This window comes from Myxocyprinus asiaticus, chromosome 16, assembly GCF_019703515.2.
Source record: "Myxocyprinus asiaticus isolate MX2 ecotype Aquarium Trade chromosome 16, UBuf_Myxa_2, whole genome shotgun sequence".
NCBI lineage: Eukaryota > Metazoa > Chordata > Actinopteri > Cypriniformes > Catostomidae > Myxocyprinus > Myxocyprinus asiaticus.
In genome coordinates, this window is record NC_059359.1 from 7,451,486 (window position 1) to 7,467,135 (window position 15,650).

At 37.9% G+C, this 15,650-nt stretch overlaps 1 protein-coding gene across 7 annotated transcripts in view; it reads left to right on the plus strand.

Annotated features, from left to right (window-relative positions):
• Positions 1–15,650, plus strand: part of LOC127453684 (ral guanine nucleotide dissociation stimulator-like 2) — a 40,506-nt gene that overhangs the window by 18,433 nt on the left and 6,423 nt on the right. For 3 of the 7 annotated variants that reach the window (XM_051720259.1, XM_051720262.1, XM_051720261.1), the window contains exons 3-19: positions 457–504; positions 903–980; positions 1,061–1,227; positions 2,498–2,551; positions 2,657–2,850; positions 3,033–3,142; positions 3,237–3,452; positions 3,537–3,640; positions 6,123–6,207; positions 7,162–7,221; positions 8,609–8,695; positions 8,987–9,019; positions 10,009–10,130; positions 10,220–10,309; positions 11,617–11,710; positions 12,114–12,341; positions 12,537–12,651. In XM_051720259.1, coding sequence (XP_051576219.1) covers positions 457–504; positions 903–980; positions 1,061–1,227; positions 2,498–2,551; positions 2,657–2,850; positions 3,033–3,142; positions 3,237–3,452; positions 3,537–3,640; positions 6,123–6,207; positions 7,162–7,221; positions 8,609–8,695; positions 8,987–9,019; positions 10,009–10,130; positions 10,220–10,309; positions 11,617–11,710; positions 12,114–12,341; positions 12,537–12,651 — 1,885 coding nt within the window. Of the gene's footprint in view, positions 1–456; positions 505–902; positions 981–1,060; positions 1,228–2,497; positions 2,552–2,656; positions 2,851–3,032; positions 3,143–3,236; positions 3,453–3,536; positions 3,641–6,122; positions 6,208–7,161; positions 7,222–8,608; positions 8,696–8,986; positions 9,020–10,008; positions 10,131–10,219; positions 10,310–11,616; positions 11,711–12,113; positions 12,342–12,536; positions 12,652–13,385; positions 13,541–14,250; positions 14,297–15,650 lie in introns of all 7 variants that reach the window. The other 4 variants (XR_007899442.1, XM_051720263.1, XM_051720265.1 and 1 more) reach the window with 4 other exon arrangements.

Here is a 15,650-nt window from a genome sequence, read left to right on the forward strand (position 1 = left end):
GGTTGGCGGTCTCAGACGTGGAGGCAGCTGGGATTCGTCCTCCACCACCCGGATCGAGGTGAATCACTACATGACCACGAGGACTTAAAAGCGCATTGGGAATTGGGCATTCCAAATTGGGTGAAAAAGGGGAAAACCCCCCTCCCACCAAAAATCAGCTTCTGTGCTAGGATGTGCTGTCAAGTTGAGTGTGTGCCTCCTGGAAATTTATATATGCCAATTTTAGGGGGGGGGGAGACATTTCTCACTTTTTGAAGATTCAGGAAGTGAAAAAAATGTATACTGCATTAATTAGCTTATTTATTTTAACACTTTAAACAGTCAACTATTAATTGCAACTTTTAATCATCAAATATTAAATGTGCTATATGTTTGCATATATGCATTTGCAGTGTAAATTCCAGTGTTTACTTTCACAGTATATGATGTGTTGTCATTTTCTGTCTGTTCTGATAGGGGGAGCTAACCCCGATGAAGACCACCTGGTACTGTCCACTAGACCTGGTAAGACTGGATCTTAAAGGAAAAGTTCAGCCAAAAAGGAAAATTCTGTCATCATTTATTCACCATCATGTTGTTCCAAACATGTACTTCCTTTAACTACAAAACACAACACAAAAGGAGAGGTTAGCCTCAGTCAACATTCACTTTCAGTGCATCTTTTTTTTTTCCACACAATGAAAGTGAATGGTGAAGTTAACATTTTGCCTGACATTTCACAGAAGAAAGAAAGTCTTAGGGGTTTGGAACAACTTGAAAGTGAATCAATAATGACAGAATTCTTTTTTATTTTTTTGGGGTAAACTATTCCTTTTAATCCCAAAGCTTTATAACACATGTGAATCGCTCTGAATAATTTTGTCAACTAAATGCCTTCTTACTTTGATTTCTCTCTGGTTCAGTCCACTGTGTCCGAACTGGAGGAAGATGGTATCATCTACACTGTCGTGGTGAAACATGGTTCTCCCACAGGCCCCCTGGTAAAACGCATCTCCCTCACTCTTTTACTGATGTGTTTTCCATAAGTTCTGTCCTCATGTCTTTGTCCCTTTCTTCGCAGTCCACAGTATCCCGCTCCCAGAATGTCAAAGCAGGAACAGAGGAAAAGCTCGTCCTGCATCTCCTTCACTCCTTCTCCATGGGCGACTCCTCCTTTATCTCTATCTTCCTCTCCACCTATCGCTCCTTTACTTCCACCCAGAGAGTGCTGGACATCCTGATCGACAGGTAGCATTCTTGATTAGTTGCTGTGAGGGCCCATACGCACCTGCTTTTGCGTCTGTCCGCACTCTTTTTTTAAATTGTTTTTCAATGTAAAAATGTGCTACACAGACGTTTTTGCTTTTTTTTTTTTCAGCATCTTGCACAGGAGCGGCAAGTTTTTTTTTTGGATGGTGTGTCAGGTTTACAAAAAAAGGCAGCATTAAGAAGTGCATCATGAGACATTGCGTTCTCTTAGGAGCCGTTCACTCCAAATGCATTTTTTGTCTGTCCAGGCATGTAAACATGCACTTAGAGAGTTTTTTTTTTCTCATGCTGGAGTGTTGTGTTTTTTAGACGCTGTGTCAGATTTCTACAACTTTTTAAAATGCGTCTCAAGACCTCTATTCTATTTGTAGTGCGGTGTCTTGATGTTTTAGCACAAGATTGTATCTATATCTATTATGCTGCATCTGTATTTTTTTTTTTAGCACATGAATGCCTTGAATTTTTTCATTGCACTTCATCTCTCTTTTTAGCACAACAATGCATTTGGATTTTGAACAGCCTCTTACAGTATAGGCCCTGTTTGTTGCACTGCATCTTGCTTTTTAAGCAAAGAACACCTTTAGTTTGAACAGCCTCTTAAACTTACTGCACTGCATGTAGTTTTATTTTAACACAAGAACGCATTCAGTTTGAACATCCCCTTATATTCAGTGGTTTTAACATGTTTGGTATAAACAGCCCATCGTATTAGTTGTGTTGAGTCTAGCGGTTTTTTTTAGCACAATGTTTTTGGTTAGAACAGCCACTTATATTTATTGCACTTAGTCGTAGCATTCTGTGGTCAAACTTTTGTATAATAATGACCGCTTAACTGTATAATTTATTGTTGTCCCATGCAACTGATTTCCTACATTTTTTTAGGAAATCAGTTTTTTTATTTCTCTCGATTCACTCTGTAGTCTATTTCTTCTTATATAATAAATTAATGTAAACTCAAATCAAAATTACATGTCCATTTACACATTTATTTTTGCAAGTAGCCATGTTATAAATGGGATAATGTAACTTGTTCCACCCTGTCGGGGGTTTATTTTGTTGACTGGATGACTGCACATTATCCCTTCTTACATGGCTCCTGGAAAACTCAATTATGATTGGTTAGTTGCAACATTCTGTAGTCACATTTTTTGTATAATACTGTCTTAGTTTCATGTATCTCATATCGCTCCGCAGTATTTTTCTTCTTTTTCATCACTTACCTAAATTCCATGTGAACTTTATTTTCTAGATTGGAAAATCCTCCTGGGGAGAGTAAAAGTAACACGCGTCAGATGTTCAACAAGTATGTATTAAAAACACTAAAGCTACACAATGAGCTATACATGAAATTATGAGTAGCCCGTTTTACCTGCATTATGAAAGTTAAATGATTGATTATTGTGTTCAGAGCCGTGTGTACAGTGTTCAGCACATGGTTGAGTGACTATCCTGCAGATTTCTGCTCTTTGAGTGATCCGTCCTGCCTGTTGCGGTTGGCCCCCCTCCTTCCAACGGACACCCCAGGGGCCGATATCAAAGGCCAACTGCTGAGGATAGCTGAAGAGCTGAGTGAGAGTACACTGCTGTCTGGCTCTCTGTCAGGTCAGGATATTTCACAATATTTGTCCCTTTGACATAGCATTATATAGCTGCTTTTGTGGCAGACAGTGGAGGCCATTGTGTCATTTGCAGCATCACACACTAGACTAACCACCTGTCACCCATGCTGGACATTAAAACAATAAAAGGCTTCTTGTCCATTTTTACATATTCATCTCTTACAGATCCTATCAAAAATGTGACCTCCCCTCCTGACCCCTCTGAGTTTGATGCCACCAGCATCCTGGGCTTTCCATCAAGTGTGATCGCAGAACAGCTCACCAGGATTGAGACGGTGACTTGACCTTGGAATAAACATGTGATGTACTCTAATGAACATCTGATCCGTCAGTAACATTCTTAATGAAATCCTTGTGCTTTTCCTTTAGGAGCTGTTTCTTAAGTTGGTGCCCCACCACTGTCTGGGCTCTCTTTGGTCTCAAAGAGATAAGAAAGGACAGGAAGGAGCGTGCTGGTCGGTCAGAGCCACTATCAAGCAGTTTAATCGTTTAGCTAACGCTGTCACAGCCTCGTGTTTGTGGAACACGGGTCTAAAGAGCCAACAGAGGGCACGGCTGCTGGAGAAATGGATCAGTGTTGCAGAGGTAAGTGCAGTTTACACAGACACAGATGATGTCATCAGCCAGGACAAGGGACTCACAGCTGACTGTGGTTTGACTCTTGAGCAGGCCTGCAGAACGAGGAAGAACTTCTCTTCACTGTATGCAATTCTATCAGCTCTGCAGAGTAACTCCATCCACAGACTGAGAAAGACCTGGCAGGATACAGACAGGTATGTTTTGTTTGGAGAACTGCTCTTTTATGCGTTAAAGGAATATTAGAGGTTCAAAACAACTTAAGCTCAATGGACATCAAGGCAGGCCGATATTTTGAATATTCACAATATTTTTACGAACACTGACAATATAAAATTAAGCAACATTATGAATATTGTGATTAGTTTAATTTAATTGTGCTTTTTATTCGGCCATTAAGTTTTCTAAATATCGTGTCTTCTGACTAGTTCTAAGATCCTTCCTTGTCTCGCATATTACATGTATGAGAGCATTAAGACAGAGATATCTACTGATGAATTAAACTTCAATAGCAAAAATGATGACGATAGGTTTAATTATTTTCTGTGAATCAGTTCAAACTGTCCATTTCAACTATTTACTTCTTGTTCTTACTAGTAAATATAGCTGAGTTTCCATCCACGTATTTTATGCACATTTTGGGATACTGCAAATTAAATTGTTGGATGGAAACACCAAGATGTGAATACAATCTCCAAAATCCACATAAAAATGTATATGCTCACTGGAGGTGGATACATTTTGTATTCGATAAGAAGAAATGCACATAAACTATGATGGAAACACATTTACCAAATAAACTCCTATTGAATTTATTAGGAATACAAGATGAGCATCAAAAAAGTAATGCGACTGAACAATTCATTCATAACTGGACTAACCAGCGGACCAATCATTGCATCTGAAATGTTGCTCTGGTCATCCTGAAATAACGGTGTCCTAAAAATTCAAAGCCTCTCAAATTGTTCTATAAAACATATGGAATGGAAATGCGGCTTTATTCGCACAATGTTTTTGCAACATTATGGTTTTTCACATAAATTAAATGTGTAATTTGGATGGAAATATAGCTATTGACATGTTGTTACTAGTGAAAATGCCCATTCCTTATCAACAGTTGAACTACAACTAGTAAAAAATGTTTAATCTGGAATTTTGTTTTCACTAGTGGCAATGTTAATTTCAGATATCTGGACTACAAAAATATATGGATTACAGATAACAGTACATTGAAAAGTAATTAATCTTAAAAGACTTTCTTACTAGTTACAATCACATTATAGATATCTGAAATTAACAGTACCACTATAGAAAAAAATTATATAATTTGTACTAGTTGTAATTCAATTGTTGATATTAGCAATGGATTTTTGTGCTTATAACAATTATCGATATCAGACATGATCATTTTTACAAGTAAGAATTACATAGCTGATATGTGTATTTGAAATTTTAACTAGTAAGATATTAATAATAGGTATCTGTAATTGCATTTTGAACCAGACTGAATGACCGACCATTATGAAATTCTACTACTTCTACTTTTATTATATCTACTAGTGAAAATGCAGTTACAGATATCAATAATTGTTTTTTTATTAGTTCAAATCCCATTTTTTATATCAAGAATAGATATATCTGTGAGTAATGCCATCATTTTTGATAGAAGAAATAAATGTAATTTTTGATATAAAAAAAATGTCACTAGTAATAATTCCATTGATGATATCAAGAATTATCATTTTAACTTAAACTTATTGTAGATATCTATAATTCATATCCTGCACGTCATTAAATGTTGAAAGGGTTTGCGATAGTTGCATGGCATGTTTCATGTATTAAAACGCTGAAGAAAAATAAATTCCAAAATGTTGCTTACTTTGTTATTGTTATAATGTTATTATGTTGAGGTATCATTTTTAAATTCATACAGTGGCCCAGCCCTAATAGAAAGCATCTGTGCTGTTGATTACCACAGAAAATAATTTTAAAAGTCCCTCAGTTTGTAAAAAGACAAAGGAAAAACACATTTACACTAAAGAACTTAGAATGGAAATCTATGGGAGAAGTTGTAAAGCACCTTAAACAAATGTTTTCAATATGCAAATATGTCACACTCTTCACAGTCTTCAGCTCAGCTCATGTCATGACCATGTAAATCCAGTAAACCCGGTAACTGTCACATGACATCTGCACAAGAATACTAAGAAGGGACGTGACATGACTATCCGTAAGGCAGAGAAAATTTTACTCACAAGAATAACACATAAATCCAATGTTTATCCACCCTGAAAAGTAGTCCGACGTCAAAAGGACAATTTAAACAACTTTAAAACTCAAATAATAAACACTTTAACTTAATAATTCATGTAAGCGCTGAAAAAAAAAAATTCAATCTTCACATTTCTGCTTTTAAACCCTCTGGTACACTTTCCCCATGGACTTCCATTTATAAAGTATTATGTATTTTGTAATACGAAGTTCAAGCTCTCGAGAGAGCTTCAGTTGTATTTAACCTGAAATATTCCTTTAAAAAGTCAGCGTTCGATTACTTCCATTTAAATTGCATTAAAATTGCATTGAAGTGTAAGAAAATATGTACATTATACAAGAATGTTGTATTGTTTTTGACAAAAGAATCGAAAAAATAACTGAAACCCTTTTCTTCTGTGCCGACAGAGAAGCTTTACGGAGGTATGAAGAACTTTCTGATATCTTCTCTGAGAAAGACAACTACTCCCAGAGCCGCGAGCTACTCAAAGAGGTCAGTTTTAGTACAACACATAGCAGCCAATACAAACAGCCTTCCACATGTTATTAGAGATGCATGAGGATGAATTGATGGGAAAATATCAGGCCAATCAATGTTCTCTGCCTCGCTGTGTAGAATTCTGATTGGATGTGCTGAATCACTGTATCAGTTCAGCGTGGACTGAAGGGAGAGAATAATGACATAAACATGAGTAATCACAGATTCAGTCTCACACATCATGATATCTGCCTTAAAAATTCTGTCATTATTTACACACCCTCATGTCGTTTCAAACCTGTATGCTGTTATTTTTTTCTGTGGAACACAAAAGGAGAATTTTTGAAGAATCTTCACTTCACTCTTTTCCTTATAACTACAGTATCTGAACATGATTTTAGAGCTTCGGCAGAAGGGAAGATTATCAGTGAATAACAACTTCACACAAAGCTATCGAATAGCTTCAAAAGAATTGGAATACAGCGCATAGGTCATATGGACTACTTTTACTGTGCTTTTATGGCATTTTTGTTCCTTAGTGGAGCTTGACCTGCATGAAAATTCTTCAAAAATGTTCCTTTTCTGTTCCACTGAAAAAATAACAACATAGGAGTTTGGAACGACATTAGGGTGAGTACATTTTTGTTTTTGGAGGAACTTTTCCTTTAATAGAAAATTTAGTACTTGTAATTGAAGATATCTGAAAAGAATGATGCTATTCTGTCAAATAAGTTGAATCTTCTTAGGAGAGAGGCACTTGCAACAGGCTATTTAAGTAATCACGACAGTGGGTGTGAAATGTGTTTTGGTATTCACTTTTAATGCACAACATGTGTGAGATTTAAATATATCATACAGAGAGATGTTGCAAACAGAGGAACTGAATTCAGATGAACTGAATAATTGATGCCTCCATAAAAATGCACACCACATACAGCTTGCTATAATAAAAACCCTGTTATTTTGCAGGAAGGGACTTCCAAATTCGCAAACCATGACACTAAAATTAACAATAGGAGATTCACAGGGGTAAGCATCTAACAGAATGCAAACAATGATGCAGTTTCTTTTATTATTGCTACTTTTGCATTATACTTTTTAACACATTGGTTCTTAGCTGGTTTCAGGTCTGTTCTGATAGGGTCACGGATAGTATGGCAAAACAATGCTAAATGCAAATAATAAAATGCAACTAACCTCATAATCGAACATAGTTAGGAGAGCAAAATAAATAGGCTTATTATATTTTAAAAGAGAGGTGAAAATGCTTCACATATTTGTGTTTACATCAAAGGCCATGTATCTAATCAAACTCTATTATGGTGCAAATGTATCTGTCACTTGGACAAATGTGTGGCTTGGGTGCCTTCTGCCCCGTCTGCCGGCAGGTCATCCCCGTCTACCTGGATCAGGGGAGGGGACAAGGGGAGGGAAACAAAAAAAAAAAAAAGGTGGCACCTACACGTCTTAACAGCTATCGTGCCAAATTAACAAAACATTTAAAAAGTGAGGGAAAAGGCCAATACGGAGCGGCAGCAGGAGAGAGAGAGAAGAGAGAGAGAAAAAAATTAATAATTTACTTGCTGGTTCTCCGATACGCCATAGTCCGGTCCTCGGCCACTCCTCCACACTCTAGTGGACGACAGCCGCACCACCCTGGGTGAATCAGAGGCAGTCCTCCGGCCCCTGGCGGATGGAAGCCCCGCCGCGTTTTTGGTGGACGGTAGGGGTCTCCCCTGCCCCTGGCAGCGGTAACCACTCCAGGTGGTTGGTTGGGAGCCCCTCCTCCCCTCGCGGTCGGCGGCCGTTCCTCCGCTTCCAGGCAGCCGGGCTCCTCCGTACTCCGGCGGATGGCCGCGGCTGCTCCGTTGGGTTGGATGGTAGCGGCGAGAACTCTACTACGGCGCGTCCCTCCTCCTTCCTGGGTTTCGGCACCAGTGTAACAAGGTAAATGGAAAGGAGGAGGCGAGAACCGGCTTGACAATATGAATAATAGTTTAATCATAAACTTAACCAAAAAGACAAACACACACACAGGTGTCGGACAGCTGTCCGTAACTCTCTGTCTGTCACACTGCCGTCTCCAGTTGGCCTTTATCCCTCTCGAACTACTCAGCCCAATTAGGGGCCGGGGGTGCGGAATCACGACCTGGCCCCACCCTGCGGCCTGCCACAAGTATTTTAATAATTGTGCATTTTGTTGGGCCCATGCAGTTCATGTTATACTAATAAATAATGTTTGATTTAATAGACTTTTTTGCTAATTTTTGATATTAACAATTTTGATTACATGTTGGGTCGCCACCTTGATGTCCAATGTAAAATCCAGATCCTGAAGCAAAACCAGTTAAGAACCACTGATTTAATATACCTACTGTAAACAAAAATAATACTTAATGTTGTATTTCTCTTGTAGTCCTGTGCTCAGGGCACAGTCCCATACCTGGGCATCTTTCTCAGGGATCTCACCATGCTGGACACTGCAGTCAAAGATAGACTAGAGGTGATGCATATTTTACATCTTGCAATGAGATTCAGTTTACAGAACTAGCTAAAAAATAATCAAGAATTTCCCTGCAGGCTGCTTTTGACTGAATGTATCAGCACATATAATTTATCAGCACATTAGACTGTGAAGTATAAAAATAGCAGTGGTTTCACATTGTTTGTCAAAGTACAACAGACAGAAGCAAGACATGATAAAAATTACAAACCAAAACTATAATGTAAGTGAACTTTGTACTGGATGAAGTTAAGTCGTAATGTAAACAAAAATGTACTATGTCTCTTACAGAATGGATACATCAACTTTGATAAAAGAAGACGGGTGAGTTGCACAGTTAATACATACTTTTATTATATTTATTTAATTTGCCATTGAATAATGCAGAGTGAGTGTTATTTTTATCCATCCATCCATCTATCTATCCATCTATCCATATATCTATCTATCTATCTACCTACCTACCTACCTGTCTGTCCATCCGTCCGTCCATCCACCTATCCATCCATCTATCTGTCCGTCCGACCGTCCATCCATCTACCTATCCATCTATCTGTCCATCCATCCATCCATCCATCCATCTACCTATCCATCTATCTGTCATCCATCCATCATCTATCTATTCATCTATCTGTCCATCCATCTATCTGTCCATCCATCCATCCATCTGTCCATCCATCCATCTACCTATCCATCTATCTGTCCATCCATCCATCCGTCCATCCATCCATCCTCCATCCATCCATCTACCTATCCATCTATCTGTCCGTAATCCATCCATCTACCTATCCATCTATCTGTCTGTCCGTCCATCCATCCATTCATCCATCTACCTATCCATCTGTCTGTCTGTCCATCCATACATCCATCTACCTATCCATCTATCTGTCCGTCCGTCCATCCATCCATCTACCCATCCATCTATCTGTCCGTCCATCCATCCATCTGTCTGTCCGTCCGTCTATCTGTCTGTCTGTCTGTCTGTCTATCTATCCATCTGTCTATCATCTATCTGTCCATCCATCCAAATGTCTATCAGTCTGTCCATCCATCCATTCATCTATCCATCCATCCATCTGTCTACCTATTCGTCTATCCATCCATCTGTCTATTCGTCTATCCATCTGTCTGTCCGCCCATCCGTCCTTTCCTTCTGTCTGTCTGTCTGTCTGTCTATCTATCTATCTATCTATAAATAGTGCATATCATTGTTTACACTGTGTTGCTGGTAGTATCATACACTTTTTACACTGGGCTGCAAATAGCATCTGCGACATTAATTTCACAAGTATTGCATCAATTTTCATTTTTAGGAGTTTGAGGTTATTGCTCAAATTCGGCTCCTTCAGTCCTCGTGTAAAAACAGCATTTTCAGGACAGACGGGACGTTTGTTCAGTGGTATCACAGCGTACCCACTCTGCATGAAGAGGAAAGGTCAGCTGTGTTTCTGTGACTTTATTTTAAATATCTAAACTGTATGACCTGAATACTATATGAAAAATTGTCCATGTGGTTTTCTGTAGCTACAAGCTGTCCAATCAGATTGAAGCACCGGGCGAGCCGAGTCCTGGGCGTGGCCTAAACCCCACAGTGATCATCACACAGTGTCCAGAGTAAGAATGTCACATTCAGTTAAAAATTGTCCTCTGGAATACCTGATTCTGATTGGACAATCGTGGCGTTCTAGAACTAAATTGTATGGAGCCTTTTTACTGACTCTGATGACACATAATTTAGCAGCATAAATCTAGCTTAACTTTTTTTATATTTTATTTTTGCTGAGGGAGTGACAGTTTATTTGGCATGTTTCTCTCATCTGACTGTCCTAATCCATGTCACTCTATCTTTCCACTTTTGGAAGTAATGGTGGATTTTTCCTTTTGCTGTTGGAGCAAACGAGAACACAAAAATAATATTTGCTGTGGTTTCCCTTTTACTTCTATAGAAGTTTAACCTGCTATAGTTTACTTCTGCATTCAAAACCTGTAAATGTGAAAAGGGTCCATTGCACATTGGTGCATTATCACAAAATAAACTTCTCCAGAATGATACAACACCCCTCTAGGGATTTGTCAGGGTTTATTTTGTGATAATTACGGGCGGACTGTAGATTATCCCTCACTGAACAACCACATAACATTTACATTTACAGTACACCAGACATGTTCACAGAAATCCAAATCTACTGTACGTTAGTTTTATACAGTAATCCTCTAGAGGCTGTATAAGGCTGTGTAATTTAAAATTGTATTATTTGCATTTACCATTGTTTTTTCTTTGCTGTCTGTGACCCTATGAGAACAAACCTGCAACCTATTTTTGGATTGCGACCCAGTAGTTGAGTACAATCTGCATTATCAGTCATTTTTGTACCAAAGCTCTTATTTTGAGAGATACATCCTGGGATCATGTTCTTCTTTTGTAATAATTCAAATGACTATCTTCAGGGAGTCATTTCCTGTTTCCTGGCAATTCTGAAGATCAGTCTCTAACATGCACAAACAAGCTTTCCTTTCATGACCTCTTAAGCACCGTGATGTCAGCTTGAGTTTTGTGCATGTGCCGTTTTCAATTAAAGCGGTACAGAGATTGTGTGAGTGGGGGGCCAATGGGGGTGGCAGGGGGTGGGGGGGGGGGGGCAGGCTTCTGTTTGGGGGGGGCTTCTGTTCATATTATTTATATGAGCTCAAGTCCCCAACCACCTTCACCTCAACCCAAAATCCACAGTGCAAGTAAAATGCGCTAACACCCTTGATTTACTATTTAAATAATATAACCAAGGTTATATGGATACCGATACATAACATACATAGACATTAGATTACTGAAGTCATTGTAATGGTTGAGCTTGTTTCTGAAAACACATCATGTCAATCCATGGTTCAAAAACTAATGGTATTGTTGTGTTCTTGTGTTGCAGTGCTCTCACTGCAGTGGCACACACGGCAATGGACGCTGATGGCATATTTGACTTCCCTTCTCCTGTCAATCACTTGATTTCAAAGCTTTGTAAGGTAAGGGCGAATAAAGAGCATTATTTTGATTACATCACAGTAATGGCCCTTTAAAAGCCTGACTTCCGAACTGTAATCAGCAACTTTGCAAGATTTATCACTTTAGGGCCCATAGAGGATGTTTACTGCACTTTAAAGTATTTTTTTTTTTTTAAAGAACACTACACATCTCTTCTGTACTGCTTACATGATTGTTGTGAAAACACAGATTAACTAATTATTGAAGGATCTAATTGGATCTTAACATGGATATTTTTATCTCTAAATATCACTAAATATGTTATTTTGTCTTCCTTAAAATATTGGTAAATAGCAAATGATGACAGAATTATAATTTTTGGCTAAACTATTCCTGTAAGAATATTTGAATATTTATTATTAACTCTAAGTTCTGGTATTTCAGCATGTGAAATCCCCCTCCGTTTCCTGTCTGGATGTTGATTCGTCGCCACCACCCAATAATGGCACGCCCTCTGTCCTGACCACGCCCACAACAGCTGTCAAATCACATCGCCGGTCTGTGTCCTGTGGCAACAACCCCACCAATAACAAACCAGAGGCGGGACCTGATTTGAGAATCGTTAGGATACGGATGGATTTACAAGACGGCAACTTATATCGAAGCATTCTGGTAGTCTAATGAGTCTCATGCTTGTGTGCTTTCAGAAGCAGATGTCTTCTTATCTTTTAATCTGCTGTATTTCACAGCAACAGTCCTGAGTTACATTAGAAGATCTTTGACACTTCATGTCAGTTCCTATTTTAATATGAATGAGTGCTTTTGCTCTTTGTTCTAATGTATACTCTGTTTTCTGTGTCATCACAGGTCACTAGTAATAATAAAACACCTACTGTAATCAGTTCTGCATTAGAGAAGCACAATCAGAATGCAAAAGAAGCCTCCAAATATGAGCTGATACAACTGCTGCCAGAGGGGAAAGGTGATGTCACTTTTTTCATGTCATGTAGTCCTGTAACTTTTATGGATCACATCCTAAAAGTACAAAAACATAGCTTGGAATGATTGGCCATTGTGACATAATAAGGCACTTTTCACAAACTGAGTACAAAATAGGACTTAAGTTTCATTGTTTTTTCTCTTTTAGCAAATGATCAGTGAAAGGAGGTGCTTAAATTAATCATCAACCTCAGGAGGTCCAAATAAACATTATGAGCAACGTTTCATTTATTGTTTTGCAATTTGTGCAACACTGTTACCAAAATGTGGGACATCTAAATACAGTAAAAAAAAATTTATATATATATATCCTGTGTATATGTATGTATATATGTATGTATATATGTATATATATATATATATATATATATATATGTACTGTATATGCCAGAGGTGGAAAGTAACCAATTACAACTACTCTCGTTACAGTACTTGAGTACATTTTTCTACTTTTTTAAGTATAAATAAATAATAGTACTTTTAATTGAGTTGATTCAAAATGAAGTATTCAACTTTGCTACAGTTATTTTTCACCACAAAATCAAAGTACAAAAAAATACATAATATTTGTGAATTTATGGGAAGAAGAAAGTTATAAGTGTTAAATCTGTTTATAAACTAAAACGCACTGTGCGCGGCATAACCGAAGCCCGCAGGGTGCAGCATAATGAGCACAGCAGCTCTCATAAACTGCCGCCGGTGTCCTCTCTTCTCTAGCTTCTCCAAGACATTCTGCCCTGTCACTATACAAGAACTGTAATACGGTGATTTTCTGCATATTTCATTTTATTCTGGAAAGGAGCCATTCATTCAGGTACGAGGGAATCGTCTGAACTCGTTTAACCACTGATAAAACTTCACTTGTTTTTAAGGTAGGCAATGTTTTAACTGTAGATATCTTGTTTACTTGCTACTATATGTCTAAAACAAACTTTTTATTTACCTTAGAAAGATACAATGCCAATAGTGTCAGAAATTAACGGGGACTCTGGGCAAAAATGTCACAGAAATTAACAAAAATATAGAAATTCAAAATATGGGGGCAAAAAATGTCCACGCAACGAGTTCCCGTGTTTTATTTATTTTTATTTTTCTACCCCAATTTGGAATGCCCAATTCCCAATGTGCTCTCAGTCCTCGCGGTGGTGTAGTGGCTCGCCTCAATCAGGGTGGCGGAGGACGAATCTCAGTTGCCTCCGCGTCTGAGACCGTGAATCCGCGCATCTTATCACGTGGCTTGTTGAGCGCATTACCGCGGAGACATAGCACGTGTGGAGGCTCACCATGCGCCCCACCGAGAGTGAGAACCACATTATAGCGACCACGAGGAGGTTACCCCATGTGACTACCCTCCCTAGCAACCGGGCCAATTTGGTTGCTTAGGAGACCTGGCTGGTATCACTCAGCACGCCCTGGATTCGAACTCGCGACTCCAGGGGTGGTAGTCAGCGTCAGTACTCACTGAGCTACCTAGGCCCCCGTTCCCATGTTTTATTAATAATATCTGATATAGTTACAATTACATACATTGTGATCTTCTTTTGACCTTTCACTGAACATTATGTTTTTTCCCGCCGTCCAGGTCCTCGCACCATCGCTCTCTGCTTCTAACCATCCGCATCAGTTCGGTATTGTACTCCCATATTATATTCTGTAACTGTTCGCCCCTCTTGTTCAAAATAAACTGTCCTACCGGGTAACACTCTCACTCACGGTGCTGTACTGTACATCCCTGCCTTGTGCTGCTGTATATCTATCTGAAAAGCCTCACCCGCTGGAGGCCAAAAGTGCGCAAGTGATGGATGTTTTATAAAGAAGGTATGAGAAATCACAAAACATAATGTAACCAAACGCTACAGTTTAATTAATAATAATATCTCAATATGTTAAATGGCCATAATGTTAATTAAGACTTTATTATTACAACTGTAATACAATAATACATATACAGAACAATCACGTGATTGAGAATAAACATGAAATAGGACTGTGTTTCAGTCACAATGCACATTGTGTAGTTTAGAGATGATTTGGAGACATTTAGAATGTTATAAACGGCTATTTCTATTTAAATAAATGTTGTTTTCTTAAAATGTTCTGTTTGTCCAAGAATCCTCTTGCAGCAATGCAGGTCTTTGACAATTAGAAGCTGCTAGTTTAGGACCTGTGAGGAGTCTATTTCTCAAACTAGAGACTGTGGTTTACTTGTTTTTTTGTTGTTGTGGATCTGGCCATCCAGTTCCCTCTCTATCCTGGTTAGAGATTCTTTTTTCAACACAGTAATGATTGGAATAGACGTCATGTCTCCAAAACAGTAGACTTTAGGAGAAAATAGAATAGAAACAAAAATAGTTTATTTTTGCCTATTTTAAAACCAAAATTTGACTTGCAAGTGTAAAGCAACTTGTAAGAACTCAATACCTCAGCAAATGGGGAAAAAACCCACTGTATTGTGATTTCTGCATGGTAGCGCAACCATTTTCAATTGTTCTAATATTAAAAGTACCAAATGATCACTTTAGATTGCTTTTTTTAAGGAATAGGTGGCACAGTATATGCTTATATAAAAGAAAAAAATTGAATAAATACCACTTTAAACAATTATTTCAAACCGTAATAATAATTTGCAATGAATGATTTTGTCAGTATTTTTGATCAATTTAATGCATCTTGGTGAAAGACAAAAATTTCTTTGTGTTCTAAAAACGGAAGCGTATATACTATATATAATATAATTTTCATAAAGTAACTTGTAACGTAATTACTTTTTTTTTTTTTTTTTGCCAAACTACTTATTTACTCTTACTTGAGTAAGAATATTTATATATATATACTGTATATATGTGTGTTTTGTTCTTGCAATATACATTAAATAAACATCAACATTAAAAAGACAAAATGTAAAAAAAATTAAATTTTAAAAAGCTGCCAGAATGGGTAACAAGGTTTCAAGTAACAGTACTGCAAATGTAACCAAAATTA